The sequence below is a fragment of the Phacochoerus africanus genome, chromosome 6, assembly GCF_016906955.1.
Source record: "Phacochoerus africanus isolate WHEZ1 chromosome 6, ROS_Pafr_v1, whole genome shotgun sequence".
Lineage (NCBI taxonomy): Eukaryota > Metazoa > Chordata > Mammalia > Artiodactyla > Suidae > Phacochoerus > Phacochoerus africanus.
In genome coordinates, this window is record NC_062549.1 from 70,052,323 (window position 1) to 70,076,534 (window position 24,212).

Consider the following 24,212-nt stretch of genomic DNA (forward strand, 5'->3'; position numbering starts at 1 on the left):
TGCCCTTTCTGATTTGTCTGAATGAATACTCCGTCCCACAACCCACCCAAACCCGAACTCTTCCTCTCTCCCTCTAGCCAATTTCACAATTAGTAGTAGGATTACTATTTTGCCATGTAACTCTCCACGCTTAATAACGACTACATCCCAACTTATATTTAACCTTAAAGGGAAACTCTGCTTCCTCGCGATCTAAGCTGCCACCAAAGTTGCCACTTTTCCGTGAAAAAAGACATCCGTCCTCCACCCCAACTCCACCTCCCTCCTCCCGCCCTGCCCACCCTAAAGACCGAGATTCTGGGGATGTCAGGGCTGGAAGTCCCGTTTGTCTCTGATATTTCTCAGTTCTCGCCTCTGCTTTGTTTGCTCTGCAAGTGTTTCACAACTACGAGAGGACCAAATAAGGGGGGTGGGGGCAGCTTTTCACTTTCCTCTAGCTTGGGGGTCGGTCTTGTTTTTTTTTTTTTTTTTTTTTTTCCGGGGAGGGGGGCGTTTAAGGCTTCTCCGTGCACTGTTTGCAGAGGCTGGAGGAGACGCTATTGAACAGGGCGCACTTCTCCGGGCAGGAGGCGGCCGGGGGCAGCCCGGCACTGAAAGGGTAGCCGGCAGCCTGCTCGTAGGCGCCGAGAGCCGGGTGCAGGGCAGCGGCCGCCGCCGCCGCCGCCGCGGAGCTGGGCAGCGAGGCGGCCGAGATGGCCTGGCCCTGATTGAGGTAGGCGACGAGGCGCCGCATCTCCTCCAGGGCCTGCGCCTGCATGAGGATGTAGTTCTTGGCGAGCAGCAGCGTGGCGATCTTGGAGAGCTTCCGCACCGAGGGGCTGTGCGCGTAGGGGATCACCGCGCGCAGCTCGTCCAGCGCGTCGTTCAGGTCGTGCATCCGCCGGCGCTCCCGGGCGTTGATGTTGAGCCGCAGCGCCTTTTGCTCTTTGGATTTCTTGCTGCTGCCGCCGCTGCCGCCGCTGCCGCCACCACCCCCGCCGCCAGCTCCGCCGCCGCCCGGGCCCCCCGGGGGGGCGTTGGCGCCGCCGTGGAGGTGGGCGTTGGAGCAGCCCTCGGCCGCCTTGGCGCTGCCGCCTCCCGCGCCCGGGGAGGCCCGCGGGTCGGCGCCCCCGGCCCGCAGCACCAGCTCGCAGCGGCCGTCGCTGTCGTCGTCGGGGCTCTGCTCGCCGCCGCTGCTCTCGACCACCGAGCCCCGGCTGGCGCTCTCGCCGTATTTGAGGCATAGGGCGGCCCCGGCCGGCAGGCTGCTCAGGCTAGGGTCGCCCCCAACGCCGGCAGAGCCCGCCAGCAGCCCCGGGACGCCCACCCCGCCGCCGCCGCCTCCTCCCGCACCGCCACCGCCGCCTCCCCCGGGCGGCGGCAGCAGCAGCCCTGCCCCCTCGGGGTCAGCCGGCTCGAAGCAGCCCAGGGGCGACGAGGAGGAGGACGCCGGGCGCTCCCGAGGCGGCGGCGCCAGGGACAGGTCCATGCCCGGGGGCGTGGAGCGGAAAGCCGCCTCTAAGCGCTTGGCGGCGGAGGCGCTCAGGCTCTTGTGCAGGAAGAGGTCGTCTTCGCCCGCGGCGGCCGCGCCGAGGTGCAGCCCGCGCTCCATGGTCCGGCGCCGGCGCGCAGCCCGGGCCCGCCGCGCCGGCCGCCGCCGCCTCGGCTCGGGAGGCAGGCGGTGCCGAAGACGCACCCGAGCCGGGCTCCGGGGCTGGTGCGTGCGTCGGTCCCGGTGCTGAGTGCAGCCCTCTCCCCTTCTTTTTCTTTTTCGCCTTCCCCCGCGCTCGCCGCCTCCTCTTCTTCTTCCTCTTCGTCTCCAGCCGATGGTGCTGGCTGCTGGGGCTCACCATGGGCCGCGGCCCCGCATGGTGTGAGGGTGGGCGCGGAGGGAGTGGAGCCGCCGCCGCCGCCGCTCTGAGCCCAGCCCCGCGCCTCCTCTCCGCACCGTTTATCTTGCTTGGATTCACCTTCAAGAGATTTCCGGACCCATCAACCAGCCGCTGCCACAGACGGGGGAGTCTTTTACATCATTATCTCTGAGTAGGTTATTATGAAGAAGAGTCGCCTGTTGGGACAGCGCTTTCTACCCAATCAGGTTAACGTTTTAATTAATAGGATTAAAACGGTAACAAACAATCGCAGGCGCTATCTGGCCGCGAGTCTGAATAGTTTCATTTCCCAGGTCTGAAGACAGGCAGCAGCTAGCGCTTTATAAAAGGCGCCTGCTCCATTATTCTGCCTGCCATCTGTATACACAGCTTAGCGCATATGTTTGCAAGGCGCTGGGTCCTGTTAGTAACCCAACAACTGCCTTTAGCTTGACATGTGTGGCGACTTTCACTCATCAATGAGCACACTAAAAGCCCTACTTAGAGCCGAGGATGTTCTTTGCTCCTTCAGCAAATTGTGGATCTGCGGCGAAACCCGGGAGTCCCATGGAAAGCAGACGTCCCCCCCCCCGTACCCCACCCCCCACTGCCCTTCCCTCGCCACTGCGGTCTCATCTTGTGCCACATGGCCCTTCCAGGCGAGACGCTACTCCACCCCTGTTCATAGGATGACTCTGGTCTAGATTGGAGATGGGACTTTCGGGGGGGGGGGCAGGTAGTGTCCCTGTGGTGTCCCCGCTGGCTTGCCCCCAATTCACCCAAGATTTTTAGCTAGTAAGGGACCAAAGCAATCGCCCCCCCCAACTTGAACACACTGCTTTATTCCGCCCTAGCCCCCCTCCCCCTTGCCCATTCCCGTCCCAGATTGGGAAAACAAAACAAAATAAAGAGCAAGGTGATTATGCAGCCCATTAGATTTTTTTAAGGGGGGGGTGCGCTTTTGCCTCGGTCTCCAAATAGCTGTTCCAGTGATGGTGATTATGAAGCACAGGGATTTCCTAAACAGAAAGAACTGTTTGCTGAAACTTTCTTCAAGATTAAAATCCAGTTGTTTTAGAATAGTCAACTTCACCAGGAATCAAGTCCTCTCACGAACCAAGTGGGGCATTTGTGCATATTTATTTAGCTGGAAATGTCGCCGCCGCAGCAAGGAAGCCATTCAGGGACGTCTGAGTCTGCTGCGGTTGTTTTTGGAGGAAGAGCAAAGGGAGAAGTGTGAAAACAAGTGCTCCTCTCAGGATGGGAAACGGTACACGCGGTCCTCCAGCTCCTGCGTCCCATGTCTGGGAGTACATGGTATTTAGCGGCTGGTTTTCATCCTTATGACATAAGTAAAAACAATATTTCCCAACACCGCCAATAAATCTTTCTTATGTGGCAGAATTACTGAAGCCTATGAAATTTTGGGTTTCTCTGGTCTCATTAAAAACCTTTTAATTGTGGCTTTCAGAGTTGGCCCCAGGTGTTGGACTCTTTTCATTACATTTTGCTCTAATGTGATGAAATTCTAATTCTCTCCTTACCATATGGTTAAATTTCCCCACTGAGAATTAGTTGAAAAAGGAGAAATAATCTATTAATCTCTGTAATAGATTCACAAATGAGGTTCGCCACAGAACCTGTTTTTGAATGGTAATATCAGAACAGTTGGGCGCCTTATTTCATAAAGGAGGGGCGAGGGCGACACAGAAACGTCTGCATTTTCACCTGGAAAGGAGGCAAAGGGGCCCAGAGGTATCTTTCCAAAATAATTGCCAGAGATTCAGTCCCTTGGGCATGGACATGCTACGCCGTCGTAGGTCACTTTCGCGCCGTCCTATTGACTAGAACCCAAAGATTACGAAAGAGTAAGCGGGCTGCGGTAGGCTTTCGAGCTTGGGACCCGGGCGGGCGGCTCTGGAAGGCTCCAGCCGGCTCACGTGTCCCGCTGGGGACCCCAAAGCACGTCGACGTGCGGGGCGGCCCCTCGCTCGCCGCTTCCCCCCCCTCCCCCTGGCGCGCGCAGCTGTTAACCTCCCGCTTTAGGAAGCTAAAGACACGCTCTTGTTACTGTTTTCCAATTAGCAGCTTTGTTTTTCACCGGCTTCATAAACAAAGCTTCTCTGTAAACAGAGGTGAGTCTTGTGTGCCTGATACTAACTGACCAAAGAACTCTGGCCACTTGCGGGAGGTCCAAGGCTGGCACCGTCGTGGCTCTGGGAGGAGTGGAGACATGTTTCCGGGGGTGTCTGACTCGATTCTCCGCCCAGCCTGTCTTTCTGGTGCTCAGCCACTTCCCTCAGGACACCTGGATCCCTGCCGGCCACTAAGTGGACACTAGAAAGGCGCAGGAGCTCCCACGTCCGGGCCGGGTGGCAACTCGGTCTTAGCTACGAGCGCCACAAAGGGCTGTGCCCAGCTGCACAGGAATGGCCGAGCAGGGGGCCACCACCAAAAGCCGCAAGGGCGAGGCTTACTCTGGCTAGATTCCGACCCTCCCAGTATAACTCACATCAGAGAGCACCCAGTGACACCCCACCCCGACCCCACTCCCACGCCCTCCTTCCTCCCCCTCCCCGGCCATCCAACCTTCTAAAACAAACTTTCCGCGCAACTTTGTATTACTCTGTAGGAGCTCCAAATCTCTTTCTTTGCCGGTTCGAGAAAATCCCCTTGGTCTCCCCGGAGGAGGTGGCTGCTTAATAGTCCCTGGAAACTTAGCTTTGGGAAACTGTGGAAGAATTTATAGATGCTCTAAATGTGGTCCTTATAACAACCGTCGGGGAATGGTCTTTGAGGTTTATGCACTCGTAAACTTTTGCTGATTGCTTCTGGGAAGTTGTCAGGCACTTAACGCTGCATTTATCTTTCAGGCAATGAAAACACATCTGCCCGGTGTCTCGTTACCTGGTTTAATCATCACCAACCCTAAGTCACCGCCTAGGATCTGTCTCTTCACTCAAGTGGGATCCCACCGCCTGGTTTCGGGCCAGCGAAGGGCTGACGTCAGCAGCTCACCTAGTGCCCTCGGGCCGCAGGAGCTCGCAAAGTTTCTGTGCTTCAACTTTGTTCTGCCAAGAAGAGAGGAAAGGGTCCCCGGGTCCTAATCCCACTAGCAAGTTGGAAAAATAGCAGAGGAAAGGCTAAAATAAACACGTTCTGGTTGCCCTGGAAGAAAGGGTGGGAAAGTAGCCCGCAGCGAAAAGCTCCTGACTCACAGATGACCCCTTGGACTGAAACACTGGAAGCGAAATCCTCTGACTCTGTGCAGTTTCAGAGAAGGTCAGTGTGAGTTACCGAAGCAAATGGGGGACGGGAAACACTGGGGACAGTTTCCTCTGCCCAGTCATGGTGGGGGCAGCTCAGGCCACTCCGTGGTCCAGATGGTGGGGTGCGCGCGGTCCAGGAGCGACCAACTGGACGCCCTTGGTATTGGACTGGTTGGCTCAGCGAGGCTGGTTGGTAGACACACATCAGGACTGGGAGCCTTCTTGGCCGAGTGTTGGATACCGGATTTACACGAGCCAGTGCGTGTTGTGCAAAGATGACTGCAGTTTTGTTACAGCAGGAAGGAACACACCCATGTCTTTGAAAGGGTTCTTAAATGTTCAGCAGCCGAACCGCATTGCAAGTGTAGAGCTATTGAGTTTCAGACCAAACTAATTTTTGAGGTCATACTTAAATCCTTTAGTGATCATCTTCAATACTATTTTCTTGAAGTTTGAAATAGGAACCTAAATAAGATCAGAACGGGACACAATCTAATCCATCATGAAAGAGCAAAGCCAGGTGTTCCTCTTTATTTCTATAGCCCTGATAAACAGCTAATTACTTATCTAGATTAAAAGGTTAAGAGAACCCCAGAATACTGGGATTTGAGTATCTGCGTGCGTTTTCTGAAAGACAGAATTGGCCTTGATATGTGTATGTTTCAATTTATACATTTGAGAATATTATAAAAAGTAAAGGCAAAGTTTGGCAAAAATGACATCAACTTTCGCTTGGGAGCTGCTCTGGAAAAGCAGATTTCCTGAGAGAGCTGGAAACCCCCTCAGGGCTGCGCTTCCTCCGCAGCGGAGGTGTCCAATCTGGGCGGTTCCAGCATCCCGGGGCCGCGGAGGCTCCACCCGGCCTTCTTCCCTGGAAACCGCCGGGATGTGCGGGCTGCGAGCCCTGCTCCGCGGCAGCTAAGGCGCGCGCAAGCTGGGCGCGCCCCCAGCACTCCAGGCCCGAGCGTCTTAGACTGAGCTCCAGTAGGAGAGGCTTGCTGACCTTGAAGTTGCACTTGCCTACCCCCGCCCTTTGCCCGCCCCGCCTCACGCCGTCCCGCGGCCTTAGCGTTAGCTTGAAACCCTCACAGCTGAGGTCTACCATCCTGCTGCCCCGCGGGGTTTGGGAAGGCAGGATCTACTTGGTGGCGGAGGGATTCAAGCCCATCAAGCTCCCCAAGTCAAGCCTTTGGCCTCGTTTTGTCATCAGAATTTTCTTCCCCTCCCGGCCAGGTCCCACCAAGCTCAGTGCGGAGACAGGCCATGGTCCCCGTGCGTGCTGGGGATTGGGGAGGCTAATGAGGGGGAGGGCAGCGAGGGCGCCGGGCCGTGGGAGCTGGAACCTTGCTGGCAGTGCGCACAGGGTCCCAGCCTTACCATGGCTTTGAGGTGTTGGCAATTCCAGGGACTTCGACCTTGAAAAAGCAGAAACCTGTTGATAAGTTCTTTCGGAAAGATTTTCCTTTTCTTTATCTCTTTTAAAGAAAAGAGGCTGATCCTCACGACTATTTGGCGACAAATTGGTTTAAGTTTGAACAAACGCTGTAGGGAAACGCTCAGCTCCCGCAACAAGCAGCTTTTTCAGCGCGACCGTGCGCCCCACGCGGGCGAGAGGAGCGGTCCCCTGGCCGGCCGGGAAGGGCTCCCCAGGGGTCTGTTCAATTGCGGCGACTTTTAAGGCGAGGGGCGCGGTAGAGCGAGAGAAAAACTTGGAGCCTGCCCAGCACGCTGGGACCCCAAGAGAGCAGTTTAGAAAAGGGATCAAGGCAAACTAGTGAAAAGATTTTCCGAGGAATTCACTCCCTCCTTGGTTACCTGGGACTTAATCCTGGATTCAGTCGCACTCCCTAGGGACTGTTAACTCTTATTGGTGTTATACGTGTTTTCCCTTTCGAATTTTTATCGAATCTTGGAAAACATGGAAAATTTTTTAGAAAAATAAAAATTTGGGGGGTTAAAAAGGACATTTTTAGGGTTTGTTTGGTGCCCCCAAATTAAGGAAGACACAAACTGGAAAAGGCTTAAATTCTGCTTTGGGATTTTAGCTCTGAGATTTAAAACCCACAGCGCCATCTCCTGGCAGTAAGGAGAATGTAGCGTTGGATGACAACATACTTAAATACTGAATATGAAATATTTAAATATGAGAGACTTGACTTTACGCCTCAGGAAGTATTTCAGTGATAAATTGATTACTGTGATACAAGACGAGCTGAAAGTTTGTGATCATTAAAGGTTGTCAGACACAATCTTGGAAGCTAATTATTTGTGAATAGAAGTTTGTATGTTACATTTACACACATAGCATTTTTTATAGATGTGGATGTAGTTATTATCCTAGGAGCTTGTGATTAAAATATGACTTTAATTTTTAATAAATACATAATTTTATGGAAGAAATTAAATCAGATTAATTTCTAAACCAGGATTTGATCTAGTTATTTTGTGCAAAAGATACTGTAACTTTATAAATACCTCAGTGCTCTTAGGCATTCATTGATTAGTGAAAACCAATTGCTTAATTACTATTTGGATATTTTCATGATCAAAACATTTTTCCTTCAAGTATGACTTATTTAGTAAAAGCAGTTCTCTTGGTTTACTTTCTGTGGATGACGCTTACCATAGATGATACAAAGGAGATTATTGTGAAATGGTGGTGTTTTGAAACACAAATTCACCTAGTTCCTCATTGACTTTTACTAGTCAATGTTAGTAAAGAATCTTCCTTATTTTTCTCAATAGCCCTTTGCTTTCTTTAACAGTCTTATCATCTCATAAGCTTTCATAATGGCTTATTTAGGCTTTCTGAGCCTTAAATATTACCCAAAGCTAAATTGTTTTCCAAAAATTGAATGTATGTATTAGAATCATGGATACCTAACACTCTTGTGAATTACAATGTTTCTAAAGTGTGAGTATTTTTGCAAGCTTTGCTCCCTTTTGTAAATAAGATCAAAATCCAGTCAAACTTAGAGATGAAACCCCAATTAAGAACATTTCTCATCTATGACTATATGCCCAGGCCAGCTGCTTGAAATACAAATAAAAGTAGATATGCTTTTTGTAGTGTACAAAATATTATGAATATCCTTCAAAAATATTGTAGATCAAACAGACAAATGTAAACTTCACTTCAGTTGAAAGATTAGTTTCATTTGATTAATTAAAGTGAAGATCTATTAAGCCAAATATTTGGACTCATTTACTCTGTCAATGCAAGCCTTCCTGTTTGAAAGAAATTTGATTATATATATGGGAGGAACTAGATAAACAGATGGTAGCTAGAGAGCTTTTTCACAGTTGAAATTTTTAAACTTAACATGGATAAGTTTGACACCTTCGCAAACATTTTCGATGAGGTCATTTGATCTGTTCCAGCAATGCAGGATTGCTGCACATAATCATTTTAACTTGTATTTCAGGAACATTTCACTCAGTTTATCTTTTAATGTGTTTGGCCAAAAACGGCGCTGATTGGGCTGTCCACTTGGAAACACACACACACACACACACACACACACACACTCACACTTGTGCTCTGTTTACACAGTGGTAAGCAAGTATTAAAAAAGGAAATCAACAGTGATAAAGCATCATGACAAGAGTGTCTTATCATCAAAATAATATTCCTCTGATGAAATAGTTCGTTCAGACTACCTGAAGGGGGTGCATCGTTTGCTTACGCCTGTCTGTTGTAACACAATGCCCACCTGGAGAATGGATATTCTCATGTGGCAGAGTGACATGAAAGTTAACCCCCAAAGTGACTTAAGAGCCTCCTTGGTCTTAGGTATATACATATCAACCCTCTCATTGCCTTCACAGATTAGGAAGTTGAGGTTTTCCCAGGAAGGTTGTTTTGTGATCCGTGTACTTAAATATCCTGAATCCCTTGAATCACCTCCCATGATGTCATTGTTTTTGAGAACAAGAGGTCATGGGGATAAAAAGGGAGAAAAAAAAGAAGGAAGGGTAGAAAGAAAGAAGGCTGGGCGTTTCCGTCATGGCACAGCAGAATTGAATCTGACTAGGATCCACGAAGACCCAGGTTCGATCCCTGGCCTCGCTCAGTGGTTTAAGGAACGGGTGCTGCCCTGAGCTGTGGTGTAGGTGGCAGATGCAGCTCAGATCTTGCCTTGCTGTGGCTGTGGTGTAGGCCAGCGGCTATAGGTCCGATTCGACCCCCAGCCTGGAAACCTCCATGTGCCACAGGTGCGGCCCTAAAACAAGACAAAAAAAGAAAGAAAGAAAGAAATCGGAGGAAAAGTGGGTAGGCAGATTTGATGCCAAAGGATGCAGTTAGTGTATTCAGTGTATGTGGAAAGTGCTTGTCCCATGAAAATACAGTCTGCTTTCCCTTTAAAAAGAGGTTTTGGAATGATGATTTTTACATATGTCCAAACCTGGTTGCACTTCTCTGTGAATCACTTTAAAAGGTATGAGTAGGTGTGGTATAAAGAGCAGGCTCTTGGCAGAAGAACTATGTAATTGGTGGCAATTTTCTGGATCCTACTTAGCTTCGGGAGGAAAATGGATCTATTCATCATGCCTTTCCCGACTGCCTCAGTGTCTTTATCAGAGGAGACTCTGTGGAAACATTTTTTAAGTTAAAAAAAAAATGTTTGTATGGAAACATTTTATTTTCATACATCAATGCTATTATTATTATTAGTCTTTTTTTTTTTTTTTTTTTAGGGCTGTACTTGCAGTAAATGGAAGTTCCCAGGCTAGGGGTCCAATCGGAGCTGCAGCTGCCAGCCTACACCACAGCCACAGCAACGCCAGATCCAAGCCTCACCTGAGACCTACACCGCAGCTCACGTCAATACCGGATCCTTAACCCACTGAGTGAGGCAAGGGATTGAACCCTCGTCCTCATGGATACTAGTCAGGTTTGTTACCTGCTGAACCATAGCAGGAACTCCAATGCTATTATTATTTTTTATAGTCCATCAGACAGTTTATTGTTTTTGTTTTTTTGGCTGCACCCAAGGCACATGGAAGTTCCCCAGCCAGGGATAGAATCTGCACCACAGCAGCACCCAGAGCCACAGCAGTGACAATGCTGGATCCTTAATCTGCTGAGTCACCAGGGAACCCCCTTATCAGACAGTTTTCAATTCAGTTGACTGTGCTCACCTCGAAGCCAGTTTGAATTTTTTTTTTATGAGAGATTTATGGAGACAATGTTTGTCAAAGGACTAAATTTATTACATACCTTGCCTTCCCTTGTGCACTAATTTGGTTCTTTTTATCAGGAAAGGAAATCAGGTTTTGTCTGAATTATTTTTCTTTTTAAGCCTCAGCTGTTCATTGCCCTCATGTTTCATTTTTTTGTTAGGTATTTGAAGATAATTTCTACTTAAATTTTGTATTATTATTTTACTAGAATCAGAGTTACATTGATTCTATGTGGACTGAGAAATGCATAGAGCAATGGTTTTTTTAATAGACATGGTGTGGAAAGGCTCTCCTAAGCAAGGCAAAAATCCAGAGATTCACATTTAATGTTGATACATTTAACTACACATTTAAAAATTAAGATTTCTGTTCTACAAAGAAAGACACCATAAACAAAGTTAAAAGACAAATAGCAGACTAGGAGGAGAAAATAAAGACATCAAATATGCAAAGAGTCTCTTCACAACAAGAAGCAGCTATCTAAAAAAAATAGGACCATAATTTAGTCTGGCAATTAGTAGAAAAATCTCATGTCCAAAAGTGATATGAAAAGATGTTCAGAATCTTTAATAAAAATAACATATAAATTAAAAAAATTTTTGATATGTAGAGTTGGGAGGAAAATGGTTGTCATGAAAATCAATACAGTCTTTTTGAGAAAGTGATTTGGAATCTGACACCTAAGAATCTATACTACAGAAAAAATGGCGTGAGTACTATCAATGGAGGTATAAGGGTTTTCTGAAAAGGCGAAAAGTAAGAAACAATGTTCTTTAGTAAGCAAATGATTAAATAAATGATGGTGTCTCCATTCTATAAAATAGTTTGTTGAATCTGACAGGGTCATTTTTGGTATTTAGAAAAGGCATGTGGGTGGATACATGCAGGAAAAAAAATCTTTTTATTTTCATTTTTTGCTTTTTAGGGCCACACCTGTGGCATGTGGAAGTTCCTAGATTAGGGGTCAAATCAGAGCTGCATCTGAGACCTAGGCCACAGCTTGCAGCAATGCTGAATCCTTGACCCACTGAGCGAGGCCAGGGTTCGAACCCGATACTAGTTGGGTTCATAACCCCCTGAGCCACAAGGGGAACTTCCCCTGCAGGAAAAAATCTGAAGGAAGTATACTGAACAGTTAACCCTGGTTCTCTCTGGGAACTGAAATTTAAGGGTCAAGGGTAGTGTTTTTCATAAGTTATTTTCAATAGTTTGATAAAGATTATGGGTGACAGACATATTTACTGTTATGGGTATTTTGTAAAAACAGTTTAAAAACGGTAAAAATTAATGATTAAATACATTAATATTTACTGTAAGTGTTAATATTTACTGTAAGTTCTTTGCATCATTATTCAGTCATTTCTCCTTTTAAATACATTAATATTTACTGTAAGTGTTAATATTTACTGTAAGTTCTTTGCATCATTATTCAGTCGTTTCTCCTTTTAAAAATATCAACAGTGGAGTTCCCGTTGTGGCACAATGGAAACGAATCTGACTAGTATCCAGGAAGATTCAGGTTCAGTCCCTGGCTTCCCTCGGTGGGTTAAGGATCCAGTGTTGCATTGAGCTGTGGTGTAGGTGGCAGATACGGCTTGGATCCCTCATTGCTGGGGCTGTGGCTGGGGCTGTGGCTGGGGCTGTGGCTGGCAGCTGCAGCTCTGGTTGGGCCCTTGCCTGGGAACCTCCATGTACCTTAGGTGCAGCCCTAAAGAGAAAAAAAAAAAAAAGAAAAAAAAAGAAAAAAAGAAAAAAAGAAAAATATTAACAGCAATTTTCCTAATTTTAAAGATTTGCTTTCCACAATTTTTCTTCTCACATTTTATTACCTTAAACCATTTTGTTTCATGTTGTTTGTATCAAGAATACATTTAGAAATAATAATAATGTTTATGAATAATATATGTATATATTGCTTAATCACCGATATCTGTCCTTTATTTCTGGTAATTGCATTTTAAAAGAAAATTTATGATATTAAAAAGATACATTATTATTGCATATATAATATAATATGTATTATTATGTATTATATATAATTATTGCAATGTTAGTGGCTTTACTGAATTTCAATAAGGAAGAATTCAGTTTTACTTTGTAAGTTGAGCCATTTTATACTTACATTTTAGCATGATCATAGCAGTGGTTTTTAAAGAGCAGAAGAAACATGGATTTTCGTGGAGCAAGAATTCTCACTTTCAGCTTTAAAAGCATGATTTTGGGGTATGACTTGACCCTTTGGTCTCCTTACATGTGTTTGTGTTAACATTTGCCCATTCTGGTTCCCGGTTCAAAAGTGAAAGAACAATGGTTTTTGCCTTCGAGGTTACTAAAATTCACATTTTAATCTTTCAGGGTCTGCTATTTTCCAGTCACACTCTGAGGTCTGATTGTCAGCTTTATGTCTCAGAAAGTATTCCTCGCAATTCAGGTACAGTAAAGTATCTAGCTCGAGCTAGCCTCTGTGTACTATATAACTTTTATAGTCATTATAAAACATAATTTATTGAAAAAAACTTAAACCTTTTCCAACTCAGGTGACTTTTGATTTAAAAGTCTGTGATCCTGGCTATGGTAATCAGTGATGGCAGCTTTTTTTTTTCTTTCTGAATTAAGTTTGCTGTTTATATTACAAAGTTTAGAAAATATGAAAGTAACATCATCTCAAAAGGTAACTGGTTAGACGAAATGCAGAGTCTATTGTGCGCTTTGGAATCACATTTAATACAAGGCCTAGAGAAATTTCCCATTCTTTGTGTCATATTTTCTCCTCTTCTATATATTTTTACTTTATTTGGGTTGCTACATAGTAAAGTCAGAAATATAGCAAGCCTCCCTCTGCTGTGACTATTGATTGGAAATACTTTGTTAAATGAAATTATGTTAAGCAGCTTAAGCTATTAACAGCAAAAGTAGATATTTAGAATAATAATTAATTATTAAAAGGGTTTTAGGAGGTTATTTAAAGGTGATGGTACAGGCAGCAAATCTCTGTGAATGCTTAAGTGCTTAACCTCTAAAGACATAAACTCTCAATATATTGTGATCTGAATTTGGAGGCAGTGCACTGACAGCAGTATTTCCTATGCACACGGAGGAGCTGACAAGATCAAGGTGTCCTCTGCAGCCTTAGACACTCTGGTCAGGGATCGTATCTGTTACTTGCAAGGTGTGTTTCACTACCTGTGGGTTGCTTTGTTACCTAGACTTTGGGCATTGCAGTGAAATCCCTCCTTCCTTGAATGCAAATGCAAATAGCACCAAGCTATTTTTATATTTGCCAACTGAGCTCTTCTGACTCGGACTGTGGTCAAAGCAATTAAGTCATCTTTCATCTGTGGGTAGTTTGATGTGCCAAGACCCAGAAATATCATTCAGAGTGTTGATCACGCTATCATTTAAAAGAAAGCGGTTTGCATATGAGTTAAGGTCAGGGCAGGTCTTCACTGTTTTTGTTGTTGTTGTTGTTGTTACTGTCAAACTCCCTATGTTTTCTAGTTACTGAGGCTGTTAGAGCTTTTATTTCTTCCTTTAAATGCATGGGATTTTTTTTTATTTAAAATAGATTCTGATACAGAAACAGACATGTTGAAAACAATCTCACATACAGTTAGGAGGAGAGTTTGTTTAATGAATACAGGCACTTGTAGAACTTACTGTTAAGGTATGAAGACATGATAGTCACCTATAGAAACTTTAAAATCACTCTCTTCTGTCTACATCAGTGTATTTATGGATAATGAAAGGCAAGAGAGCACAACTTCTTTAAGGAGAGACTTAAAGAGATCTGAAAAGAGCTAACTTAATTGATAGGATATCTTAAATGAAAGCATGGGGCAAAAAAAGAACCCCCCCCATTAAAAGAAGTGTCAGGAAATGTATTAGAGAGGCCGACAGATGACAATGTTTCTAAGAAGCACTGATTCTTAGTGAGTGTGACTTATAACGGAGGTGACAGTTTTGAACCGTGGGTAGGCTTGAGAGGTAAAAGAAAAAGCAGGGGGCTCCAGCAAGAATTTCTTCAGCCTATTTTTGAAGAGTCACGGTCCTGCAAGGAGAAACTATGCTTCAAAGCTCATTAGGAGGATAAAATGTGATCTTCATCTTGATAAGAGTAAGCAGTGAGTTTACAACTCACCTGAAGGTGCAGAATCAGGAAAGCTCCTGCCTCTATGAAGCATGTCAGAGTAATTTTGTAACCTAAATTAAGGTAAGTGGTGACAAAACCTATTTACACATTCCAGCAGTGCATCTATCTGTACAAACTGGATTCAGTTCTTGCTGTGCAATTCAGCTCAATTGGACACAGAGCAACACAGAAAATATTCTGTGATCATGTACAGGGTTTTCTTTAAATCTTGTTTTTAAGGCGATTGCTTTTGGAAATAGATATCTAATTATTTTTTGTTAATCCAGTTCTATTTTAATAACAACAGAAAAACTCTGAAAGAGACATGTGTTAATTGTTGGCAAGCTCCAGATGCTATAGAGGAAAGTGGTGCATTAATCAGGATGAAACGATTGGGAGGTCAATGCTACCCTCGATGGTGCTACTGCCGCCTAGTGGCATGAATTTGTGGCCATGTACATGGAGGGTCTAGTTAATTCAGTGTAATTTCAGTAGCAGCCACTGTTATCCTAGGTATCATACAAATAAATTTTCTACTTGTGATTGAAAATATCAAAATTTACTTTTTTCTTTACCTCAAGCAAAGAAACCCTCTTTATCACGATCTCTCCTTCTTAACTCTGCATACACTCCATTGCCCTTATAATCGCATATACATCATTTACTTTAGAAAAGGGATAGAAAATAATCATAGCACGCTAGGCTTGTAAATTTATTTGTAGGTTACAAAGGCACTTATTGCAAAATGGGCCATTAGCTAGGCAAACAGATACTTCTTAAAATCTCATTTTATAAAGTAAAAATAGATTTTATGGATTTTCCATTTGCTCAAACGCAGAACATAATTTCAGTCCTTCACATGCCTGTAATTACTTAAGGTTTTAAAGGCTAGCTGGGGAATGCCTTCATATATCTTAGCTTTCTCTCTTTCACTGATTCTCATCTTTATTTGTTTTTAACACGTCTGTAAACACATATTTGATATTATTCATCATATTCAGGTTTCATCTTCTTTTCATTGCGACTTTAATTGGTGACTGTGAATGATTACATACTTCATCTTATGCCTTAAAGAGACAAAAAATACTTGCAGCATTATTCTATGAACCGTACACAAGTGACTGAACCCAGATTCAGCTACTTGCTGCACATAAACCAGTAACTCGAGAGGCAAGTGTCAGGAGAAAGGAAAGGTGCTTTAATCAGAAAAGCTGGCTATTTGGGGAAATGGTAGATTCGTGTCCAGAGACCAACTCCACAGAACCTGCTCAGCCGTGACAGTTTTAAAGGAAAAAGTGGAGGGGGAAGAATCGAAGTGACTCATGGAGGCAGGAGGTTGGGTTCTGCATCCTTCTCCACTGCCTGCAGACTGGCTGCCTCTCCCAGATGTTACCTGGCTGAGTGATCTGCCCTCAGGATTGCTAAGGAGTCTACTGGGGGGCACAGAGCTAGGCTTACTTCCTTTTATCTCGGAAAAGAGGCAACAGGTTAGACAAGGCATGGTGTGCATTCAGGAGAGCCTAAGTCAGGAGTTAATTTCAGTTATTCAGTGATCGATCCCATTCTTATTAATTAGGTTTTTTTAAGGTGAGAGGGGAACAGAAGTGGGCAGAAGATCTGCTTTCAGTCCCCCACTGTCAGACATCATTCCATTTTCATGGGATTAGGGGCGAAGGTCCATCTTATGGAACTTTTTCATGCTGACATAAGGCGCCGTATTCGCAAAGTGGAAGGTGTCAATGTGGGCCTGTAGCATCTCTCTGCTGACAGTATTAAGTTGCTTGCTTAGGTACATGGCAGAGCAAGCTAGAATTATTTTGATGCCTGCAAAGATACAGATTATCATGAGCAATTGTGTTCCTCTTATTCTCTTGAGGCCAGTTCTTGAAGTTGTGCTAACGATAGAGCCAGTTCTGCTCAAGATGGAGCATCTTAGGTCATGGCTATAATCTGAGCACCATGCAGTTAGATTTTTCCCTCTGGTGGCAGTTATAGTATCTGCAAAACTCAGGAATGTGTATCAGACATTGAATCCCTGATTTCCTAATCATTAGCTGCCTGGTTTTGTACTTGGTGGGAAGCCCTGCAGGATCATAAGAATAACTTCTAGCTAATTGGATTTGAAATAATCATTTCTTTAGTTTTTGGTGTGACTGTCTTAAGAGAAGCACGTATCATAAATGAAAATAATTTTTAAGTAAAAGAATGAAATCTGGTGTTTCAACTTTAGCTCATTCCATTCCCTTTTCCTGTGACTTTGAGTTTGAGATTTGTGTGTTATAGACTTGTAGTGAAGCTTTTAAATATTTTGTTAATTTGGGTGGCTGAAATAACTGGTGCTACTTGACATGTGGCATGCATAACAAAGATAGTATTCAAATTAAATATTATACCAGATGTACCCACGCTCCATACGTGTAGTTTGCAAATGTTGCTTATTGTGCATTATGCATATTATGATTTCCTTTGATACCTAAAACTGTGAACTTTTGTTAGAATATGCATTATTTTGCTTCCAAACTCTTAACTCCATGTTGTTAAAATTGTATATATGAAAGTCTGGTCCTTAAAAGGAGGGCTCATTGGGTTTCTCAAGTGGAGTCTAAAAAAGGGTTAAAATCAACTTAGGCAGAAATCATTAATTGCGTTGTGAACATGGAAATATAATTTTAAAATTCAGTCTAAGTTTTGGGGAAAACAAAGCATTTTTTGGAATATTTGATAGTGATTACTTGACAACAATATGCTGTTTAGACTTTCTGGGTGCACCCACTTAAAAACACTAGGATCTGCCACTGAGCAGGAATGTTCTGTCCTTATCCACTGACAGTGATATACCTTCCACTGTCGTCAAGATATGGTGGCTCAGCGGGTTAAGGGTCCGGCGTTGTCACTCCTGTGACTGGGGCGTGAGTTCTCTCTCTGGCCTAGGGACCTTCTGCATGCTGTGGATGGGGTCAGAAAACAGAGATGCAGATCACTAATAGCCCTTTAAATTACATCTACAGTTCTATGCAATCTAAGCTGCCTAATACTTTTTCATCTTCTTTCTTGATTATCTCATCATAAGTTTTTCTTTCATGTTGTTTTCTCCCTTTCATTTGTCCTTTTTGTAATAGTTTTATCTCCGTGGAATATTGAAGTAGACATGAGGAAATTACGCTTAATACTGCACTCACTTAGTAGACCCCTTCCGTATACTTAAGCACTTTGCTGTGCATTAAGTAGTCCAAAGTGAACGAAACACAGACCGTGTTCTTGCTCTGTCTCCTCACTCCGTTTTTTGTATGGTCTGTGATACATGTTTATTCTTATAAACAGGTGTTTAGGTAAAAAATCAACCTTCAGAAAAGAAAAAGGAATTCCTAGTGATGGCGATATTATTAGGCGTGCTAACAAACAGCTCCAAGATATCAGTGGTTTAGCAGGTACGACTGTATCTCTCACTCAGGCTCAGTCACGGTGGATGTTCCTACTTGGGCAGCTCTCCTGGGTTGGTGTCCTTCAAGTGGGGACTCTGGGATTCAGGGTCCTTCTGTTTTTTGATGCCATTCTCTTCATCATTCAAGGCACTGTGGGAAGGAAAGCCATTATGGCAAGAGCACAACCACCAATTATCCACTTCGGTCTGGAAATGACCCACATCACTTCTTTTCACATTCCATCAGCAAGAGTAGGGAAAACAGAGTTCCTGGTTGGGCTGGTGCTTTCCAGGACTGACTCTAAAGTACAGAAAGTGTTAGCCAGCCACAATGTATTACCTTTTTCAACTTCATTTTTTTGGTTTTGCCTGCAGAAGTTCTTGGGCCAGAGATGGAACTACAGCAGTGAACTGAGCCATGACAACACCAGTTCCTTAACCCACTGAGCTACCGGGGAACTCCACATCTTTTAACTTTTATGTGACTTCAACAATTTTCAGTAATGATTGCATTTATTCTCCTAGAGGATAATTAAGTGCTCTTTCGTGTCTCACCAATGATAGCCATTAACATTCACTGTTATTTGAGATGCTGATGCATTTAATGTTATAATGAGGGCCTGGGGAAAGTAGCAGATAGTCTAAGGGGAGACCTTGTCTATGTCATCTCTCAAGTAAAACTGCTTTCTAGTGTCTCTGTGCTTCATTGATTCACCTTCTTCTTTCAAACCTCATCTGAAAACATGCCCTTCTCCCTGGACTATGCTTCTTAATGTATTTCTTCGTTTGCCCTTTATTATTTAACTTTGTATTGTTTAATTAAATTAGGTTACATTATCATGTATTAAAGGTGCTATTCAAAGGAAGCTGTTGCACAATAGTTAGCATTTTTATTCCACTTGACGTTTCCAAAGCACTTCATGGTGTTAATGAGTAAACGGTCACAACATTCCAGGGAGGTATATTAATTACATCCCCCTGCCTTTTTGTCTTTTGAGAAATAGCCTATCTCAGTGAAGGACAAAAGGATATACTTCACTTCACATATACACCTGTGCTAAAGATCTTCCCCTTGGCCTAACAGCACTGCAAGTTTATGATGGTAGAGGTGTTAGCATGATTTGTTGAGATCCTGCAATGTCTCAGAAACCATGTTAAACACCTACTCAGGTGAAATCTTTAATTTTCCCAATATCCCTTTAGGTACTTTGACTTATTATACCTGAGCTCAGCCACCTCATGTCCTGAGTTGACTCACTAACGTTGTTCAGAGGAGGAGGTCTACTAGGAGCACTAGGCCAGTGATGTGTGGTAATTCTGGGCCTGTGCCGTGAACACTTGGGATAACTCTTCCTTAGTTACCTAAAACTTTCTCACCAGGATCTTCTGTGGAAAAGACCTCTTTGTCGAGGAGTTTCTCTGCATCATAAGGACAACTTTAGCTCATAAAGACAACTTCAATAGAAGTTCATCCAAACTGCGTTTTCTGTCCTTGAGTGTAATTAGGTGTTAAACTTGACAGGCTATCGGTTAAGGAACCCAGGCAGCCTCAAATTGGATCATAGGATATTTGCCTTGGGTCACTTAAGGGAATTTTGGTAGAAATCCCTAACTGTTGAGGCCAAAGTCATGCCCAGTTTTCAAGTGACATTTTGATGCCACCTCTCTGCTTGTCTTTGTGCTCTTTTCCCCGACGAAGAATTGGTCCTGTTGAGAGAGCTTTCTTCCCGAAGGTGCTCACTGCTCTTGTCTTGTTTAGAGTAGGTAGTGATGGGATTAAACAGCCTTAGGCTAGGTGAGAAAGCTTCCAATTATAGCAACCCCCTCAGAGATTCTTCAGGGGATTGGCCATGTTCACTGAGCCATTCTGAGAGGTGCCTCCCTTAAATCTTGCTTGGCTCTGTCCCACGTGACCCTATGATTTTTTTAAGCTCACTTGAATACTTTATGTAGTGGAGAACCAACAGATGATGTCTTAGTATGGAAGTCACTAAAGGATTATACAAAGGTGGTACTTTGTATAACTGTTAAGGGCTGGAACAAATATGCATGCTTTCCTAAAACTAAAAGAAAATAAATAACAAGGAAAAGAGACCACATAGTATATAATAAATGTTACGTTGAACAATATGACTGTACTGAGGACAAACGTATCAATGATATCAATCAGAGTAATGGCTTATCTCAATTACTGGAAGAAAAGAAATGTTCATATGGACTAGCCAAGCTAATCCAAACTCTGTGCTCTACCTATGATACACATTAAAATAAACTAATTCAGAAGTTTAAAATTAAATGGATGGATGTTTATCTCCACCAATAAAGAACAGACAAACAAAATTGAACCTTCTCTATTTTTATAAATTCAAGAATATAGGACTGGATAGATCTTTTCTTAATATGAAATATATATTCTCAGAAGGATACAACTTCTTACCAAATGAAGATTAAGTTCCACTAAAGTCATGTATTGCCATGGTATAAGAAGAAAAATACGGATGAGTCATTTTATAATCTAGAAATGGGAAAAAAAACCTATGATTCAAAATTCAGAAGATAAGAAAAGATTAAAATATTTTATGATATGCTAAAAATCTTTTGTATGGTGAGAAAGATCAAAGACAACAAAAGACAAATATATGATTGCAGTTTATATCAAGAAATCTAAATGTAAAACTTTCTGAAATCAGAAAAAAATGAGCAAAAAATATGAAAAAATATTTCATATATGTCGTGAAAGTCATTTGAAAACACACAACAAAAATTGCTCAAATATAATTACTCAATATAAGAGCAATGCAAGTTAAAATTATCCAAGATATACTTCTTAGATTGCAGATGGACAAAATCCCAAATTTAGATCATTCTCTATTGATAAGATTGTGAGGAAACAGACACTCTTTCAGACTGCTGGTGGGAATGCAAAGTGAAACTCTATGGAGAGGAATTTGGCATTATTACATATAAATTTATCCTTGCAATTCCATGTCGAGAAATCTATCCCAACATACATAGGTAAAAATATGAAATGATTTGTGCATAAATTGTTCCCTATGACATTATTTGTAAGAGAAAAATACGAGAAACAATCCTAATGTCTATCAAGAGGGGACTAGTTGAAAGGCAAATCTACAGAGACATCTAAAGTGGATTAGTGGTTACCTGGGGTTGGGGATAGCAACATGGGTTAACTATAAAAAGGCATGAAAGATCTTATCAGGCTGATGAAAATGTCCAAAAAATGGATTATGACAATGGTTGCATAACTCAGTGACTTTACTAAAAATCATTACATTGTATACCAAAAAGTAGATAAAATTTATAACATGTAAATTATATCTTAATAGAATATCTGTAGGCTAAAGTGGAGTGACTTTTTGCATATACTCTTACATGAAAAAAAGCAAAATAACAGAGCAGTGTATAGAGTACATTGATTTCCACTGCTTTCAGACATTTTTAGTGGACAAAGGAAATGTATATTTTTGAGAAAGAAAAACAATCAAGAATTTGTACTATTTTCAGTGCAAATTTACATTGAGGAATTAGTACTTATTTTATTTTACTCTTATCCTTTTGTCTCTTTTAATTTGCCCTGAGGTTCTTCATTTTTATCATTATCATAATGACTTATTTATATTATCCTGCAAAATATAAAAGTTGTGGGAGTTCCCTGATGGCTCAGCGGGTTATAAAATAACAGCATCAATATTATTGTTGACAATTAGAAAGGGACACGCGCTCTCTGTCTCTCTCTTTCTGTCTGTGTACACACACACACACACACACACACACACACACACATTGTTTATAGTGGCCAAAAGAAACATTAGAGAGCATTGGCAAGTGAAATTTAATTAAAATAGTTTCTAAAGGGGAGAGGGAAGGAATAGAGTGGAGGGAACAGGAAAGGAAATGAGACTATTCTGAATGTCCTTACTGTTTATATAACATCCTTTATTGTATCTATAAATAAATAAATCTACAAAGAACCCTGTATTATATATATTTAAATATATTTTAAATATATGTATGCATTTTAAATGTTTTATAAGTAGCTTTAGAAACATATATATTTTTTATAATAAAAAAATAATCTTTCAGGAGTTCTCATTGTGGCTTAGTGGGTCAAGAACTGGACATGGTGTCTGTGAGGATGTGGGTTCAGTCCTTGGCTTCTTCACTCAGTGGATTAAGGATCTGGCGTTGCTGCAGGCTGCAGTGTAGGACACAGATACAACTCAGATCTGCATTGCTGTGACTTTGGCATAGGTCCCGGTTGTAGCTCCGATTCAACCTCTAGCCCAGAAACTTCTATATGCTGCAGGTTTGGCTGTAAAAAGAAAAAAAAAAATCTTTCAAATCTATAATGAAATACCACCTCACACCTGTTAGAATAACTCTTATCAAAAAGACAAAAAAAAATTGTAGGAGAGAATGTGGAGAAAAGGGAACCCTTGTGTACTGTTGATGGGCTATAAATTGGTGTAAGTACTATGGAAAACAGTATGGAGGTTCCTCAAAAAATTAAAACTAGAATTACCATATGATCTAGCAATTTCATTTTGGGGTATTTATCTGAAGAAACAAAAACACTAACTCAAAAAAATATCTGCACCTACATATTCATTTTAGTATTATTTACAATGGCTACGATATGGGAATAAACTGTGTGCATTGATGGATGATGGATAAAGAAAATGTGGTATGTGGAGTGGGTTAAAGGACCTGGCCCTGTGCAGTGGGTTAAAGGACCTGGCCCTGTGCAGTGGGTTAAAGGACCTGCGTTGTCACACCTATGGCATAGGTCCCAGCTGTGTCTCAGATTCAATCCCTGGCCCCAGGAACTTCCATATGCTTCAGGCATGGCCATTAAAAAAAGGAAAGAAAAGGTGGTGTATGTATATATGTTCAGCCATAAAAAAAGAATGAAATCTTGGCATTTGTGACAGTATGAATGGACCTTGAGAGCATTATTGTTAAGTGAAATAAGTCAAGCAGAGAAAGACAAGTATCATATGGTCTCACTTATACGTGAAATCTCACAAAACCAAACCAAACCAAGCTCGTGGACACAGAGAGGAGACTGGTGGTTGCCAGAGGTGGGTGGCGAAGGACAGGAGAAATGGGTGAGTGGGATCACAATGCATATGCTTCCAGCTATAAAACCAGTTCAGTCATTACAGCATGGTGGCCCACAGTTTATAATACTTCATTGTGTATTTGAAAGTTGCTAAGGGAGTAGATCTTAAAAGTCTTCATCACAAGAAAAAACTTTTCGAGTTATGCATGATGCTGGGTGTTAACTAGGCTTGCTGTGGTGATCATTTTGTGAAACATGTAAGTGTCCACTCAAGTTGTACACCTGAAACAAATATAATGTTATATGTCAGTTATACTTTAGTAAAAAAAAGCTTAGTTTAAAAACACACAATCCATGAAACTAGAAAGCAAATGGAAATGATTGTAACTAACTCTTATCAGTTTGTAGAGAGAGAACCATTATTTTGAGTGAGTTTGTAATAAGGCTTTTTGATTAGACATCCTTAGCATTCCAAAGGAAGAAATCTGCCAAGAAATCTTAAACTTCACTTAACATTCCAATAATCAGTCACGATATTGGTATTATTATTTAGAAATTGTTTTTATATACTATAAAATAATACTAATAAGTAACTATGGCTATATTGTTAGGAACCAAGATTTTCAGTGCAGAGACAAGTGAAATAAGTAAAATAACAAGTAAAAATCCTAGAATGTGAACTTTGCTTTGGAAATGTATCCGTATGAGTTCATGTTTATATTAAAATATCTATTTCCTAGATGTGTTTACTGAACAAAACTTAAAGGCCGTGACAACCCAGCAGTAGTGAGCACAGCTACCCTTCAGTTTGTGGTTTTTATGCATGATTTCCCACTAAGCAAAGTAGAGTACCTTGAGGCAGAACTGATAACATGTCTGGGGTAGTAAATATCCAAGATGAATGTCAGATATTAAAAACTATTAGTCATCAAGGGAAATCTGAGAAATTACCACAGCCAAGAGGAGCCTTAGGAGAGATGGTAACTAAATGTAATATGTTATCCTGGATGGGATCCTATAAAGAAGTAGGACATTAAGTAAAAACTAAAGAAAACTGAACAGAGTATGCACTTTAATTAGTTTGGAAAAAGTATCAATATTGAGTCATTCATTGTGACAAATGTACCACACTAATATAGGATAATAGGGAAAATGGGTGTGGGGCATATGAGAACTTGTACTGTCTTTGCCATTTTTCTATAAATGTAAAACAATTCTGAAATTAAAAGCTTTTTTTAAAGAGCTCTTAATTTTATGTCAAAGGACACAGGAGCCA

General features: G+C 42.4%; 1 protein-coding gene across 1 annotated transcript; it reads right to left on the reverse strand.

Moving 5' to 3' along the window:
- Positions 1 to 478: 478 nt before the first annotated feature.
- BHLHE22 (basic helix-loop-helix family member e22) lies at positions 479 to 1,610 on the reverse strand. Its single transcript, XM_047783847.1, has one exon. The coding sequence runs from the start codon at positions 1,589 to 1,591 to the stop codon at positions 494 to 496; it is 1,098 nt and encodes a 365-aa protein (XP_047639803.1). The 5' UTR covers positions 1,592 to 1,610; the 3' UTR covers positions 479 to 493.
- Between the last annotated feature and the right edge of the window lie 22,602 nt (positions 1,611 to 24,212).

Bases quoted from the DNA above. Each gene is read 5' to 3' on its own strand.
- BHLHE22 (XM_047783847.1), bottom strand. From the start codon at position 1,591: ATGGAGCGCGGGCTGCACCTCGGCGCGGCCGCCGCGGGCGAAGACGAC.